This window comes from Haliotis rubra, unplaced genomic scaffold (assembly GCF_003918875.1).
Source record: "Haliotis rubra isolate DU_JTF1 unplaced genomic scaffold, ASM391887v1 Scf857, whole genome shotgun sequence".
Taxonomy (NCBI): domain Eukaryota; kingdom Metazoa; phylum Mollusca; class Gastropoda; order Lepetellida; family Haliotidae; genus Haliotis; species Haliotis rubra.
The window spans coordinates 123,148-137,369 of NW_025767587.1; the positions used below are offsets into that span (position 1 = coordinate 123,148).

The following is a 14,222-nucleotide window of genomic DNA, read 5'->3' on the forward strand; positions in this document are numbered from 1 at the left end:
ACCAGCCCCAGCTCTTTCGGTTGGAGTTTGAGTTGTTTCACAGTGGGAGGGGGTTGTATGTTGAGTAATCTCAACAGCTGAGGTTTCCTCAATCGGGAGCAACCGACTATACCTCGTTCTCTTGCAATCTGTTTAAGCTCTCGGACAGTAATCATTGTTATACTTAGTTGCAAACCCAATCTCTAATTAGGCCACCGGTTATGGGGAGTTAACTCTATCAGCCTTATTTACTGAGTAAAAAATAAAGCGTGCATAAAATCTTTTATTTGAACATGTGGAGGGGTGGCAATAATAGGTCCACTTCAGCGTTGAGTCAGCTATACTTAGATAGACCGTTTCGATTCTGTACTCAGCACGTTCCAGGTGTTCTTGTATGTTTTGTAATGAGGTGTTGAAATACGTATCTATCTCGGGTTGAGTCGTGATTTTTCGTCCACCTGTGATGGGGAAAACAAACCCCAAGGCCCCATCAATATGCGTTATCTTCAATACAAATCGAAATTTGAAGCGTCCCAGGTCGTTCAGTTCCTCTTCGCGTTTGCTGGTGATTATAGGTTTGATATCGATGACTGGTATAATTTTGGCTACTTTCATCCGCCAGATTTTCAGATAACCTTTCGGGGTTCTAGTAGTTCGCACGAACTGTAGATCGGTCGGCTCTCGAACAGTATTCATTGTTATATTTAGATGCAAAGTCAGTTCTCTCTAATCAGGCCTCCGATTGTGTAAGGGAGATAACTCCGCCAGCCTTATCTGTCAGACCAAAGAAAATGAAGCGCGCATAAAATCTTTTTTAAATTTTCATTCTGAGGAGGCGCTTACGTTCGTTCAAATAATCTTTTTTCTTCTCGTAAATAAGTTGGTTTCGGACCATGTACGCCCCGTGGCATCTTCATAAGCAGTAATGACATTTCACTCCAATACCACATACAGAGCATGTATAGTTCACGAAAGCTTTTCTTATACTCTTCATGTGTATGCAACAATATCCCTCAGTCCTGCATTTCTTGCCACAAATCTCAGTTTTCCCCATAAGCACGTATTGACAACGATACGGAGTGGGCCTCATCTTTGTTATATTCATGTGAATATGTAATCTAATTGTTTCATTATTAACACAGTCGCGGCTAGACCCAGTGCGACGAAGATCAGTTCTCGATATTTTTGTTCCGGGGAAGGCGCGTAATACTGAGAGAGTGTGGGTTCGTCGTCGAGAGGTTAGAGGTTAACCGGTTAGCAGGTAGTATTCTTTCGCGGCGTCATCGACGTCCTTGAACGTTCGAACGGCATGGTTTTCACGCTCGAGTTGATCGTTAATAAAATCGAGTCTCTGCATGCGTTTTTTTTGTGTACTCGGTTTGCGTGGCTTGTAATTTCTCCACGGCTATATCTGGCGTTTTCGTTCTGCTTTTACCTCGGCCACGTTCGACTCTTGTATTTTCAAGAAAAGGTAATTGCTCCCGGAAAATGCCAGGGCGTTGACTAAAGGCCCGCCGACCATCATAGCGATCGTAGCCATTCTATATATGTTTATATTACTTTAAAATATTTTCCGGTATGATTCCTTGTTTTACGTGGACGTCCTTGGTGGCCATCGCCATGCCCAAATTCATGATGAGCATGCACATATGCTGCAGGTCGAAATCAAGCTTGATCGTAGGTTGTTTGAGAACCATTTTGTTAAACGAGCGTAACCTACGGCTAGGCAGGCGACCACAGTGGCGTGATATGCGTTGTTAACGAATGTTTTTCCTTCTGACATTATGTATATAATAAAAAATATATTTATTTTATAACATAATATGCGGGTTTACCTCTAATTGTGGTTGCGGTGTGGGTTTTGGTGCTGATTGTGGTTTATTTTATAACATAAATAATGTTGCCACGGCAGCAGCTGCGCCTGCAGCTATCCACAGAGTATAATTATTTTTGTGGTGCTTGGCTACACTGCCTTTTCTACCAGCGTTGATTTTTTTAGGATTCTTCTTCTTGGTGACTTGTGTCGAGTCTTGCTGGGCAGTTTCCATCTTGTATACTATTATTATTTTTTTTTTCCTCTTTAAATTGGCAATGCTTTGACGTGATAATCGCCGCGGTTACTGGGTCTAAAAACATGCCGTATTGGTGGTACAACATGCAGCTGACGGCGCTCAAAGCGTGTTCGATGAACGGGTCTTTCTCGAGATCTTCCTACAGGTAAAGTCGACGTTCCGGTGGAATGGGAAGGAAGTACGACGACGTTAAGCCGGCGTAGACTTGCGTTATGACAGATGCTATGGTTTTCGCCATCGAGCAGTTCGCTGCACTCCATTTTATAATGTAACAAACGATTTTTAATTCTAATAAAATAATATCCAGTACACCTGAAACATAGCGAGATGAAAGTTAAAGATCACATACAACGTAAAACACAACTTTGCAGATTCTGATACCTTTCGGTATGGACTTAACGAAACAAATCATGAAAAATGCAAATTCAACTTATAAAGTTGAAAAGTAACGCAATGAAAAAAACCGCGAAATCGGAGTTCAAACGATTCACTAATTTACTGGTTTCAACAGCTGGGCTGCTCTGCGCTCCTGACGCATGCGCACTGAATAGGTTCGCGGAGCTTGAAACAGGATGTATGCCCGGATTATAAGGTCGTGAGCAGGAGTAGTCTAATCCTGGTTGTGTACACAAATAAATAGTTAATAATCTATTCGTAAAATAAGGATCCCGGATCTAGATCTACTCAGCTATGTGTCAACCAGTGAGGCGTTTCGACATTTCAAGACGGACAGCCTTTCTTGGCGGTGACCGGGTGAGTACTCGTAGTCGGGAGGCTTTGATGTGAGCTATTTTTCTAATGTTTTGTTGATATTTCTCAGGCGCGAGCTTCTTATATGTTATGACAGTAGATTACCGATTTAACTGTTTATATAATTTCATTAGACTATTTAACCACACGTACTTGTTACCGAGTCACTTTCTCAGTTCGATACTTACAGCAACGTCATTATTTAGCATTGTCAGAATTTCTAATTGTCAAATAACATCAAGATGTCGGGTTCAGACAGTGATTCGAGTTCACCAAACATGGCTTTAGATATGGAATGTGAATTCTTTTCAGAAGATGGACACTCAACTGAGGAGGAAGTTGACAGCAACACCCAGGTAGACCCCTACATGTTTGAACCAGTAACAGATGGAAGTGACAGCGAGGGAACCCCGGAGAATCCTGGTTTAGGATATCTATGGATAACAGGCGCACAGAAAACACTGAATGGTTTGTATTGACCTACTAGATTTCGTATCAATGCTTTTCTACTTTATTTCAAATCAGAGACTTCATGTAAATTTATTTTTTAATGTTAGTTATTAATCTTGAATAGAAACACTTGTCCAGCATTTGACATTAAAAACTTGTGAATAATAATAAGAAGAAGAATAATTCAGTATTATCATTGAGTACAATGAAATTTGTTTTGTGTGTGCATTGGAGGCACACTTTACAACCGCAGTGTAGCGCCAGCTGAGTGTAACCTTATATGAGCTTAGCACCAAGCAAGGAAGCAACAACTCCCATCTTTTAATCAAGCTGTCAACAGGTAATGTGAATAAATATGTACAGAAGTAAAGCTAATTCAGTAGATTGTATCTTCAATTGATTGAATTCTGATTTATATCAACACTGTAAAATAATAATTATGATTACATTATTTTTGCTTTCAGGCGGTACAGATACACAGGCTACCGACAGTTTGTGAGATGGTGTTGTGGATACCTCGGAAGGAAAGTGAGAGTGCCACTTCCTGCATGTGCAGTTAGAGCCATAAGATCGGAATTTCCATCAGAAGAATTTTGTGGCTTCAAGTATCCATCTTAAGAGTAATGACAAACAATGACTTTGTGGCAAGAATAATATATTTAGCTTTTCCCACTCCAATTCAGTGAATGTAATATTTACAATTTATTTTTACCAAGTTTAATAATTTATAGTGTTTGTGGAGTATTATGTTATTGTACTGTATCAGGGTTCTTTTTGTTCAGTTTCTTTGGGGGTTACATCACCATCAAACGTCATAAATACATAATGTACATATATATACAAATTATGCTAGACATTCATATTGCAAACATTAATGTATAAATAACTTTAGGATAGTAACACTGTACTTTATTATGCATATTGACAAAATAAAAGAATGTCTATTTTTCAGTGTCTGTCACTTTGTTTCATTTATGGCATGAGAGTCTTTCTGCTGAAACGTGTCTTGTGTCTGGCAATGGCATCTTCCTTAGTTAATTAGGTTCTTGAATGTTCTTTTGTGTTGCCAACCTCCTGGGTTCTGCTGGAATTGCAGGTTCTGTGTGTAATATGTTCTTTAGGATATCATTCGTGAAATAACCTCCCATGGCAGGTTCTTGATAAAAGAGGCGATCCACATAATCTGCAATTCAAAATACAATATGATAGGTCTTGGTTGGTAGGCCGGAAAATAAATACAAAACCAATTCAACTATTCATTATACACCATATCTTGAGTAGGTAGGATTAATACTTTTAATTACAATAGTAAATGTTGTTGGGTCTGCAGTAATTAAAATACACTGGTTCCATACATTTTCCAATTTTTTTCATATCTTGCTTTTGCAAGTTTTCAAGAAAGTGTAGCATTAGAAATACTAATTTCATTGTTAAAGATTGCTCAGCTTGAAACTGAAATGTTTGAATTCATGTCTATGGAAATATAGAAACAACATGTTGATTGTGATAGGCAGCCTCTGTCACAGACAAAACTCATGTCTGTTTTATTGACACCTATGTGTCTGCCTGCCTGTCAGCTAATGACAATATGCAGTACACAACTTCAATCACTGACCTCATGCAATTTAAACTAACACCTATCAGGCTATAGGCCATAAACAAAACCCATTGATTTATGGCTCGTGCACCTGAGTTCTGTCTCTGTCACATTATGTAATTACACAGACAGGCAGGTGTGATACTTGTACACATGGCATGTTATGATGTCTGTTGATTGCAAAATGTTATACACACTGGTACCTTTGCACTCAGATTTGACTGATGCCTGAGTTGCAGCCGACCTCCTGCAGACATAACCTCTCTTTGAAGTCTGGGCTGATGCTGTTTTCAGAAGTTTCTTGGATGGTGGCAGACTAGCTGTTGACTCCTAATAAAGAAAAATGGAGTGAATGAAAATGCATACATGTAATTTTAATATATTGTTGTATTTAAATTACAAATATATAAATGTCAAAAACAACATCTCATCATTAGACATTCGCTCCTCTGACACTTGCTATTTTCACTACTTTCTCTTACATTTCTCCAGTAGATGAACTTGCTGGTTGTAGTTCTGAGATAGAGGCTACATCTGGGATGGCTTCCTCAACTGTGACAGCTAGTTGTGGGGTGGATGCTTGATCACATGATCCATCGTGATCATCCAAGAAAAGGTCTAATGTGGTAGATGTGGGTGTCAGGTGAGGTAGATCTTCTCGCACAGTCGCAAGTAGTTGTGTAAGTATCTGTATTAAAGTAAGCAAAGCAAAGTTATTACAGATTGAATTGATATTTAAAAATATTGCTAATATGTAACTCAGATTGTACATAACATATTTTACATATTTTTTATTTTCATACAATGCCAATAACAGACAATTATAGTAATAACTGAACATATATGGAAAATGAATTCATGAAAACATGCCATGAAAGTAAGTACAATTCATTGGAATGTTATTTTTTATAATTTTTAAATGTTGAAGTATTTTTTCCAAATGATTTTTACAGTTATGCAGCATCAGCAACTACATCCCTCCAATTTTGAAGAACATGCATTATAATAATAATATCTTTATAGTGAGAGGTGAATGAACTAATGGGGAGTAACAACATTTGGACAGTGGTGTGTTTGTGGTTACTATAAAGCAAAATGTCAACATAATTCAAGAGCAGATTCATACCAAAAAATACAAGATAGGCTAATGTCACTTGGGCCTAGAAATATCAACACTAGTGATAACATCTGACATGAAAACTATTCCAAAGACACGATTTACATCATAAAACATTGATCAATGATTCCCATTCGAGTATGTACGATATATTCACATATTTGCCATCATTCTTCAGGAATGATGGTATGTTTACTGAGTGAATTATAGCCATAAATAGTAACGGGGGGATGTACGGATGTACAAATTCTAGAACTCATTATTTTGCTTGGTAATTTATAATTCACGGTGTATGTATCTAAACATATGTGTGTACTATTTACCCTGTCCTTGCTTGACTCTTTTCTCTTTCGCTTTGTTGGATGTCCGAACATGTCAACATGAGGTAGAGGACCGGTGTTTGGTGTCAGTTTCTTCAGGATCGAAGAGCCCTGGTGTTTGAAAATCAGAGACATGTTTTACTGAATTGATGGCGACTAAATTTCAATTGGAACCGAACGCGTAGCGTGAGGTTTCAATTGAAATATTTAGTCGCCATCAATTCAGTAAAACATGTCTCTGATTTTCAAACACACTAGGGTTATCTCCATTCTACCATGACCCATTTAAAATCGAACTTCCTCGCTCTGCGGAAGACACTGCGTAATCCGGCATGGGACGAGAGGCGAATTGAACTCGTCTGTGAAGGGAGCGGTAGGTGCCGTTCGTATTTTTTTAACATTACAACATAACAATATTCTGTCCAAAGAAATCAAACTACTGTTTATTCAATGCAATTATGTAATACCCAAGATCTTGTGTTTTTCATCCCATCTCCACACGACTAAAATCAGCCTATTGTTTTGTGTGCCGTGAAACTGTAGCCCCTGGCCACACTATAATGGAATCGTCTGACCTACTTATTTTCTTCGAAGTAGACAGTTACGCAACAGTTTGAAATGGCGGACGAGCCAGTGTTTACATTTTGCGAAAGGTTGAAATTTGAAGTGACAGTGGACAATACTTGACTGACTGTCGAATCTGAACCCTGCAGAATCGAAGAATAGATCCTTTCCTGATCAACCTACTACCTGTAACTCATCAAAGACTGTTGATTTTTATGACCGGCCGAACATGATTTCACGTACTGCCTCCACCCCGGCATGGGACAACAGAGTGACAGTGCTGCTGCTTAGTTTACATGCGACTAACTTGTGATTCCTTGGAACTTTGTTTTCGTCGTTTGGGACTGGACTGTGTCCAAGCGTTTTCCAAAGTAGATGAACATTACAGTGACAACCTTGTAACCGGGTTTTCTTGGCTTTATCTATTATTTTATACAGATGACACCAAGACAGCTACGGGGTGTGAGGCTTACGTTTATTATATACGATAGTCACCCTGTAATAAGAAACAACAGATAATATAGTATATGCATATTAAACATAATATAATATTATATATCATATCATCATCAAAGCAATACAATCATTTCTGTTACATTACTTACAACTATGTATTATTAGATGATACGATAGAAAATGCTTACAGTACATATTAAGTAAAATGGTTACACATACCCCATGTGTGGCACAAGGGTGAAAACGTGATACCCTTTGAAATGTCACCATTCATGATATGTCCTGCAGAAGAAAGAGCAGGAATAAATACTTAGAGTGACTAAATACACTGAATAACAAAAATGCACAGCTTATGCAATTCCATTAATGTAGATATACTAGTAACTTAGCATGTATACAAGATAATATTAAAATACAGTATTGCTTAGGTTTAAAGTTCAGCCTCTAAACCACATTCATTCAAAACATTAATAGAAATATATAATTCAATGTAAATATAATTACTTCTTAGATGCTTATTTATAATGCATAATCTTTGATTACTATTTAATCCTATTTAGAAATAAAGATGAATTATAAACTAACCTTTTGTGGTGATCTGTGAATACTCCCAGTGCAGTGCATAGTGAAATGGCAATATGGAGTTAGTCAGAGCAAGAAGGTAAAGTTTAAATTTGGCCAATCACAGGATCGCTTGGGGTGTGATTGATCAGCAGAGGGCTGGACAAAGAATGTAGTGGAGCTTGGGTTGTGATTGATCACTGAGGCCTGGGCTTAGAATGACAAACACACACCTCTGTTGAATAAAGTTCAACAGAAACAAAACTTGAAATATATTTATTTACAAAAATAAGACTAAAATACAAATATATACACCTGCTACACACTTCCCCCCGGGATGAAAATGATGTCCTCATCATTTGCCTAAAACAAGGGAGAGAAATGCATTCTGTACATCAGTACTGTCGTTGGCGAGCATTCCAGCGTTGATAAGAGAACTGAGATACTCAGCTCTGATCTTCCAGTCGGGATGTGGAACTGCAGACATTACATACTCACCGCTAGACATCCACCGTGGCTGTGTCCGAGTCCTCCCTGATCTTCTGGGTTGCTGTGCGGCACATCTTCAACTGACTCAGGATCATCTTCCACATTGGCAGGTTCTTCTGGGGCTGCACCAGGATCTGCGTCAGTGGTCTCCACATCTGATGTCCTCTCTGCAGCAGGATCAGCCTCAGCTGAAATATCTTCAGGCTGATCTGGCTGGCTCCCAACTGCGTCTCCAACTAAATCGTCTTCGTCCAATGCAAAGTCTTCAACTTCTGCTCTAGCCTCAGTTGGCCTATCAGCTATATCCGCAGCTGACACTGACGGCTCAGACGATGGGAAATATATGTCTGACTCGTCATCCTCTGGTTCCTCGACTGGAACAGCAAGTCTCTTTGATCTTCTTGGTTTGGGATAGGTCTCGGTGGCTCTGGTGCTAGTGAATCCGGTACAGGGAGTGCACCAATGGGAAGTAGAAGATTCGGTGTAAAACTCTCTTCCTACCTTCACCATTCTCCTTTCCGACCACATAGACAGGGATGGAGGGTTCGGTTGACGAAGAACTGTATAAATGTCACCTTCCCATCTGTCTGCTAGTTTGTGTCTTCCTTCAAAGCGACGGTTTTAACCAGAACTTCGGTCACCAGTCTCTATAATTGCTGCTCTTGCCTTCTTATCAAAAGTAGGTCTTCTGATCCTGCTGTGCCTCCTTGCTGTTCTGTGAAGCTAGATGATATGCCTCTTGGAGTCGATCTCTTAATGACTTTGTGTACTGCTGCAGTGACTTGGGCTTGCTTGGCTGGATGTCAAGTCCAAATGCTAGATCCACTGGAAGTCTTGGGTGGCCGTAAAACATAAGGAAGAAGGGGAATGTCCGGTAGACTCATGCCGAATGCAATTGTATGCATGGACTAAGGGTCCAACATGAGCCTTCCAGTCCCTCTTGGCGTCTGGTTCCAGAGTCCCCAACATATCACATAGGGTCGGTTGAAGCGTTCACACATCCATTACCCATGGGATGGTAGGTGTTAATGGACGACCTATTGATCCCAAGCAGCAGGCACAGCTCTGACATCAGCTTACCAACAAAATTGGCTCCTTTGTCGGAATGAATCCTCTTGGGCAGACCGTAATGGATGATAAAGTTGTTGAAAAACAAGTCTGCTGTCGTCTTGGCTGATGTATTCCGACAAGGATAGGCTTGAGCGTGCGGGTGAAATGGTCAGTAATGACCAACACATACTGTTGACCACCCTTGGATGGCTCCAGAGTCAAGAAGTCCATGCAGACCAGTTCCATAGGCTGCAACGTCTGGATGCTCACCAAAGGGGCTCTGATGGATGTGTTTCCCTTCCTTTTCAGACACCTCTCACATATCTTCAGGTAGTCATCTACATCCTTGGTCATACCAGGCCAGTAGAAACGTTCCTTGAGTAGGGATAAGGTCCGATCTCTGCCTGGATGTCCTACACGATCATGCAAGCTTCTGAGTGCTGAAATCCTACATCTGGAAGGTAGCACTAGCTGTTCTTGATCACATCCATCCATGCTGGTGACTCTATATAACACACCTTCCCTCAAAGTCAAATGTGCAAATGTCTTCAATAAAGTAGTCATCTCTGGGTCTCCTTGGAACTGAGTTCTGTCAGGTCTTGTGGCATTCTCCAGATGCTCCATAATAACAGCAAGGGATGTGTCCTTCAGCTGAGCGCGCGCCAATCCTTTAGTTGGCAGCACACACATGGTCACTTACATCTGCTTCAATTCCTGGAACCACTTCTGTAGACAAGCACAAACTCTCAACAAGATTAGGTGCACAAATCTTGTTACAAATAACACTCACCACATCACGAGACAGGTCTTCCATCTGGACTGGGTCTTTGCTGGGCAAGCGAGACAACACATCAGCATCAGCGTTGTTCTTCCTGGTCGATTACTTGATGGTAAAAGTTGTAACTTGCTAGAGCAGCTAACCACCCGATGTCCTGTGGCCAGGCGATGCTGTAGTAAGTACATCGATCAGGGGATTATTGTCGGTCATTACTACGAAATCATTGCCATACAAATAGTCGTGAAATTTCTCTGAAACGGCCCATTTCAGACACAAAACTCGAGTTTATGCGCTGAATAGTTCCGTTCAGATCGATTCAAACCCCTACTTGCATAGGCAATAACTTCGTAGGTGACCATCATACTCCTGGTATAAGACTGCTCCTAGGCCATGGGTACTAGCATCAGTGTGCAGCTCGAAAGGTCTTGAAAAGTCAGCAAACCCAAGGACTGGAGGTGATGAAAGTCTGTTCTTCAACTCCTGGAAAGCTTCTTCTTGAGCAGGACCCCAGTTCCAAGCAGTTTGGGATGTCTTAGACCTCGACTTCTTGGTGGCACACTTCGGCATAAGTTCTGAGAGGGGTCTGGCGATCTTAGAGAAGTCCTGGACGAATTTCCGATAGTATCCAGCAAATCCCAAGAATTTCCGGATGTCTTCTGGAGTAGATGGTGTTGGCCAGTGCTGAATCTTGTCTATCTTCTCTGGATCAGCTTCAATCCCCTCAGCAGACACAATATATCCAACGTACCTCACCTTTCTCTTAAAGAACTTGCATTTCTGTGGGGCGAGCTTCAATCCACATTCTTGTAATCTTCTAAAGACGAGCTCCAGCCTCTCCACATGCTCCTCGTATGTCCGGGAAAATATGATGAGGTCATCTATGTATATAAGGCAGATCTTCAAGTTGAGTCCCTCTAGGCACTTCTCCATAAGGCTGATAGGTAAGCTGGAAGTTTGACAAGCGAGCGGCATCCTGTTGTACTTTCGAAAAATCGAGTGGACCTACAGTAAAAGCCGTTCTCTCCTTGTGGGTCATCATCTATCTCAACTTGGTAATAGCCGCTCTTCATATCCAGCACTGAGTAGAACTTGTTCCCTCGAGACAATCTAAAAGTTCTTCAATTCTCAGGAGAGCATAACTGTCCTTAATTGTCCGGTTGTTCAGCTGGCGAAAATCTATACATAGACGTAAACGACCATCTTTGGCGCTTGGCTAACACAGCGTTGGAAGCCCATGGACTATGAGTGTCTAATCACACCAGAGGACAACAGTTCTTGAAGATGACTCGAACCTGATCATACATTGCTGGTGGTATCGCCCGATGTCTCTGCTTGAAGAACGCGTCATCATAGAGTTCTATCCGATGCTTGACCATGTTGGAATGTCCAAGATCTTTATCATGTTTAGAGAAGATGTCACCATATCTCCTAATAACCTCCAGTCCCTGTGCAACTTCATCGTGTGTAAGTCCATCTTCCTCCAACTCAATGTCGTCAATCCACTTCTCAGAGTCTGAACATCTCATGTCTGGTAGGTCTTCTATTGTCTGGGTTGAAGTTCACACAGCAGAGCCTTAGTTGGAACAATCATGGTCTGGGTAGTAACATTAGACACATGAACTTGTATCTCATCTGGTCTGTCATGGCAGTATCTCACAACGACTGGTATGATGTCTAAGTCCTTAGAAATAGTAGAGTCTACAGTTGGCTGTATAAGGGGCACACACTTGTGGATATGGAATCCTTTTGCACAGTTGTCCACGGATGATGGCAGAACCATTAGCAGGTATGATTACAGGCTTATATTCAATGGATCTAACAAAGCCCAACTTCCCACCATTCTTCTCTAACTCCTTCTCTCGAAGCATCATACATCTAAGGCCAGGTACCAAGGTGTGTAGAGGTTGGCCGTCTGAAGGAATCGGATTCCATTAACCTTTCTGCAGGCATCCAAAAGCACTCCAAGAACATTAGTCCCAAGAAGAGCAGGAACTTTGGCATTATAGCTGGTGTCAGGCACAACAAGTAACAAACAAGTGATGTCATCTTGGTCATCACAACCATCACCAATACCCTTGACCTTAACCTCAATGTAACCAGAGTAAGGTAATGAGTTTCCACCTGCACATTCAATATTAAGAAGGCTATCTACTGAATGTATGGGAATATGAGTGAGATACCTATCATAAAAAGAGATAGACACAATAGACACTGTGGCACCTGTGTCCACTAACCAGCCCTAACGGAATATTCTCAATAAGTATATCTACCTCATTTGAATTCCCAACTAAGTCAGTGTGTGCGAATACACGAGGGCTAGATGTAGCACCTACAGGCGCCCGAGACCATAGGCGTGGCCGAGTTTAAAGGCCTCTTAAGATGGTCAAGGCGTACCGACAGCCATAATACAAATGTCGGGATAGCCACACCTGAAACACAGGCTCATGATCCGATGCTTGTCCTGGTGTGAGAGATCTGTTGTCGTTAGCTCCAGCCCCAGGTTGATAGAAATAGGAAGGGGCGGCGGCATTCCTTCCCTCGGGAGATGGAGCAGGATACTTGCTGGATCGAGGATCATACATAGCTGGCTGATATCCTCGTCCTCCCGTCCATGACCTCTTGTTCTCGGTGGCTCTCTCCCATACTGCTGTCCGTGGGTGGGTAGAACCAAAGGAGATTGTTGCTGGTACACTTGGGCTGACAGCTGCTGATGTTGGTCACGTGGGTCGCATACACTCGTGGTCAGATCCTTGATCATCCCCTTCAGCTCAGCGATGTCATCAGGCTTAGAGGCGGGCTGGTTACTGGCCATGTTGGCGGATCGCGGGCTTCCGACTTAGACTTCTGGATATCTGATCTGGCTCGGTTCTGTTCAAATTCTATCTCACGGAGGCACAGTCTAAGCTCATCAAAGTTGGAGATACTCTCATATTTATGAGCAGCAAGACTCTTCAGTGAAGTCTTCAATCCATCCCAAAGTCTGGACCTCAACATCTCATCCTGCTCTGCTAAAGAAATCTGCTTCTGTTCCGCTAACTGGTATAACAGTCTCTCAAGTCGACAGCTCCAGGCAGTTACGTCTTCGTCATTTTGCTGGTAGGAGCTGTAGAACTCCGAAAATAATGAAGAACTTCGGCGGAGAGTACCAAAGCACTCTTCAACTTCAACAGAACATCCACAATGGAAGCATGATGACCAAGTTTCATCACAATAAGAGCCGCCTCACCCTTCAGTGACTGACGAATACCCTGAAGGATAACAGAGTTGTCATGGGCCTTGGACTCCATCAGACAATTCACCTCATACCGCCAAACATCATAGTCAGCATCCTTGCCGGCCGTTCCACTAAACAAAGGAAGTTTAGGGAAGTGACGATAAGCAACCTTAGAACTAAGTGGCACCTGTTCTGGCTGAGAACCATCTAAAGTGGAGGCTTCTTCCTTCTTCACAACTGGACCACCCTGCGTGGCATACTGCTTCAACCAAGACTTAAAGTCATCAGGGGTTATCGGCCTTAGGATGCAACCCCATCTTAGCAAAACTATCAACAAGACTAGCATATTCTTCTTCAGAGAAATTCATCTTCAAAGGCACAAGACTCCAAGTAAAGAATAAACAAAATCAGACATGGATCCAAGGCATGGATACAATGACTTGATGCAGTAGATGGTGGTTTGTGAATGTGTCAATAGCTACAAAGACGATGTGTTAATCCCATACAAAAGTAGCACATACAGTGAGGGTACAATAATTGTATTTTCAGCGGCAAACAAACAAATTAAAGGACATCAGTTGGGTTTATGTGGCAAATGCAAGTATTACCCACATGGGTAATTAACAAGATTTGACCATAAGATTAGATTATGCCATGGTTGGCAGATGCAGAATAATGAAATATGTGGACTACAATAACTATGAAGACCACAGTGTGTGTCGAACGCGTGACAATATGTACAAAAGCGGGTCGCGACTCAAGGCAGCGCCATCATGATGTAGACATTTCACGACAAACGCATAAGCGGAGCAAAATCATCGCAAA

At 41.5% G+C, this 14,222-nt stretch overlaps 1 protein-coding gene across 1 annotated transcript; it reads right to left on the reverse strand.

The window, feature by feature from the left end:
* Nucleotides 1-9,028: 9,028 nt before the first annotated feature.
* LOC124262803 lies at nt 9,029-11,113 on the reverse strand. The gene is made up of 4 exons (XM_046697351.1): nt 10,582-11,113; nt 9,924-10,073; nt 9,596-9,818; nt 9,029-9,188 (listed from the first exon to the last, which is right to left on the reverse strand). The coding sequence occupies exons 1-4, from the start codon at nt 11,111-11,113 to the stop codon at nt 9,029-9,031; spliced, it is 1,065 nt and encodes a 354-aa protein (XP_046553307.1).
* Between the last annotated feature and the right edge of the window lie 3,109 nt (nt 11,114-14,222).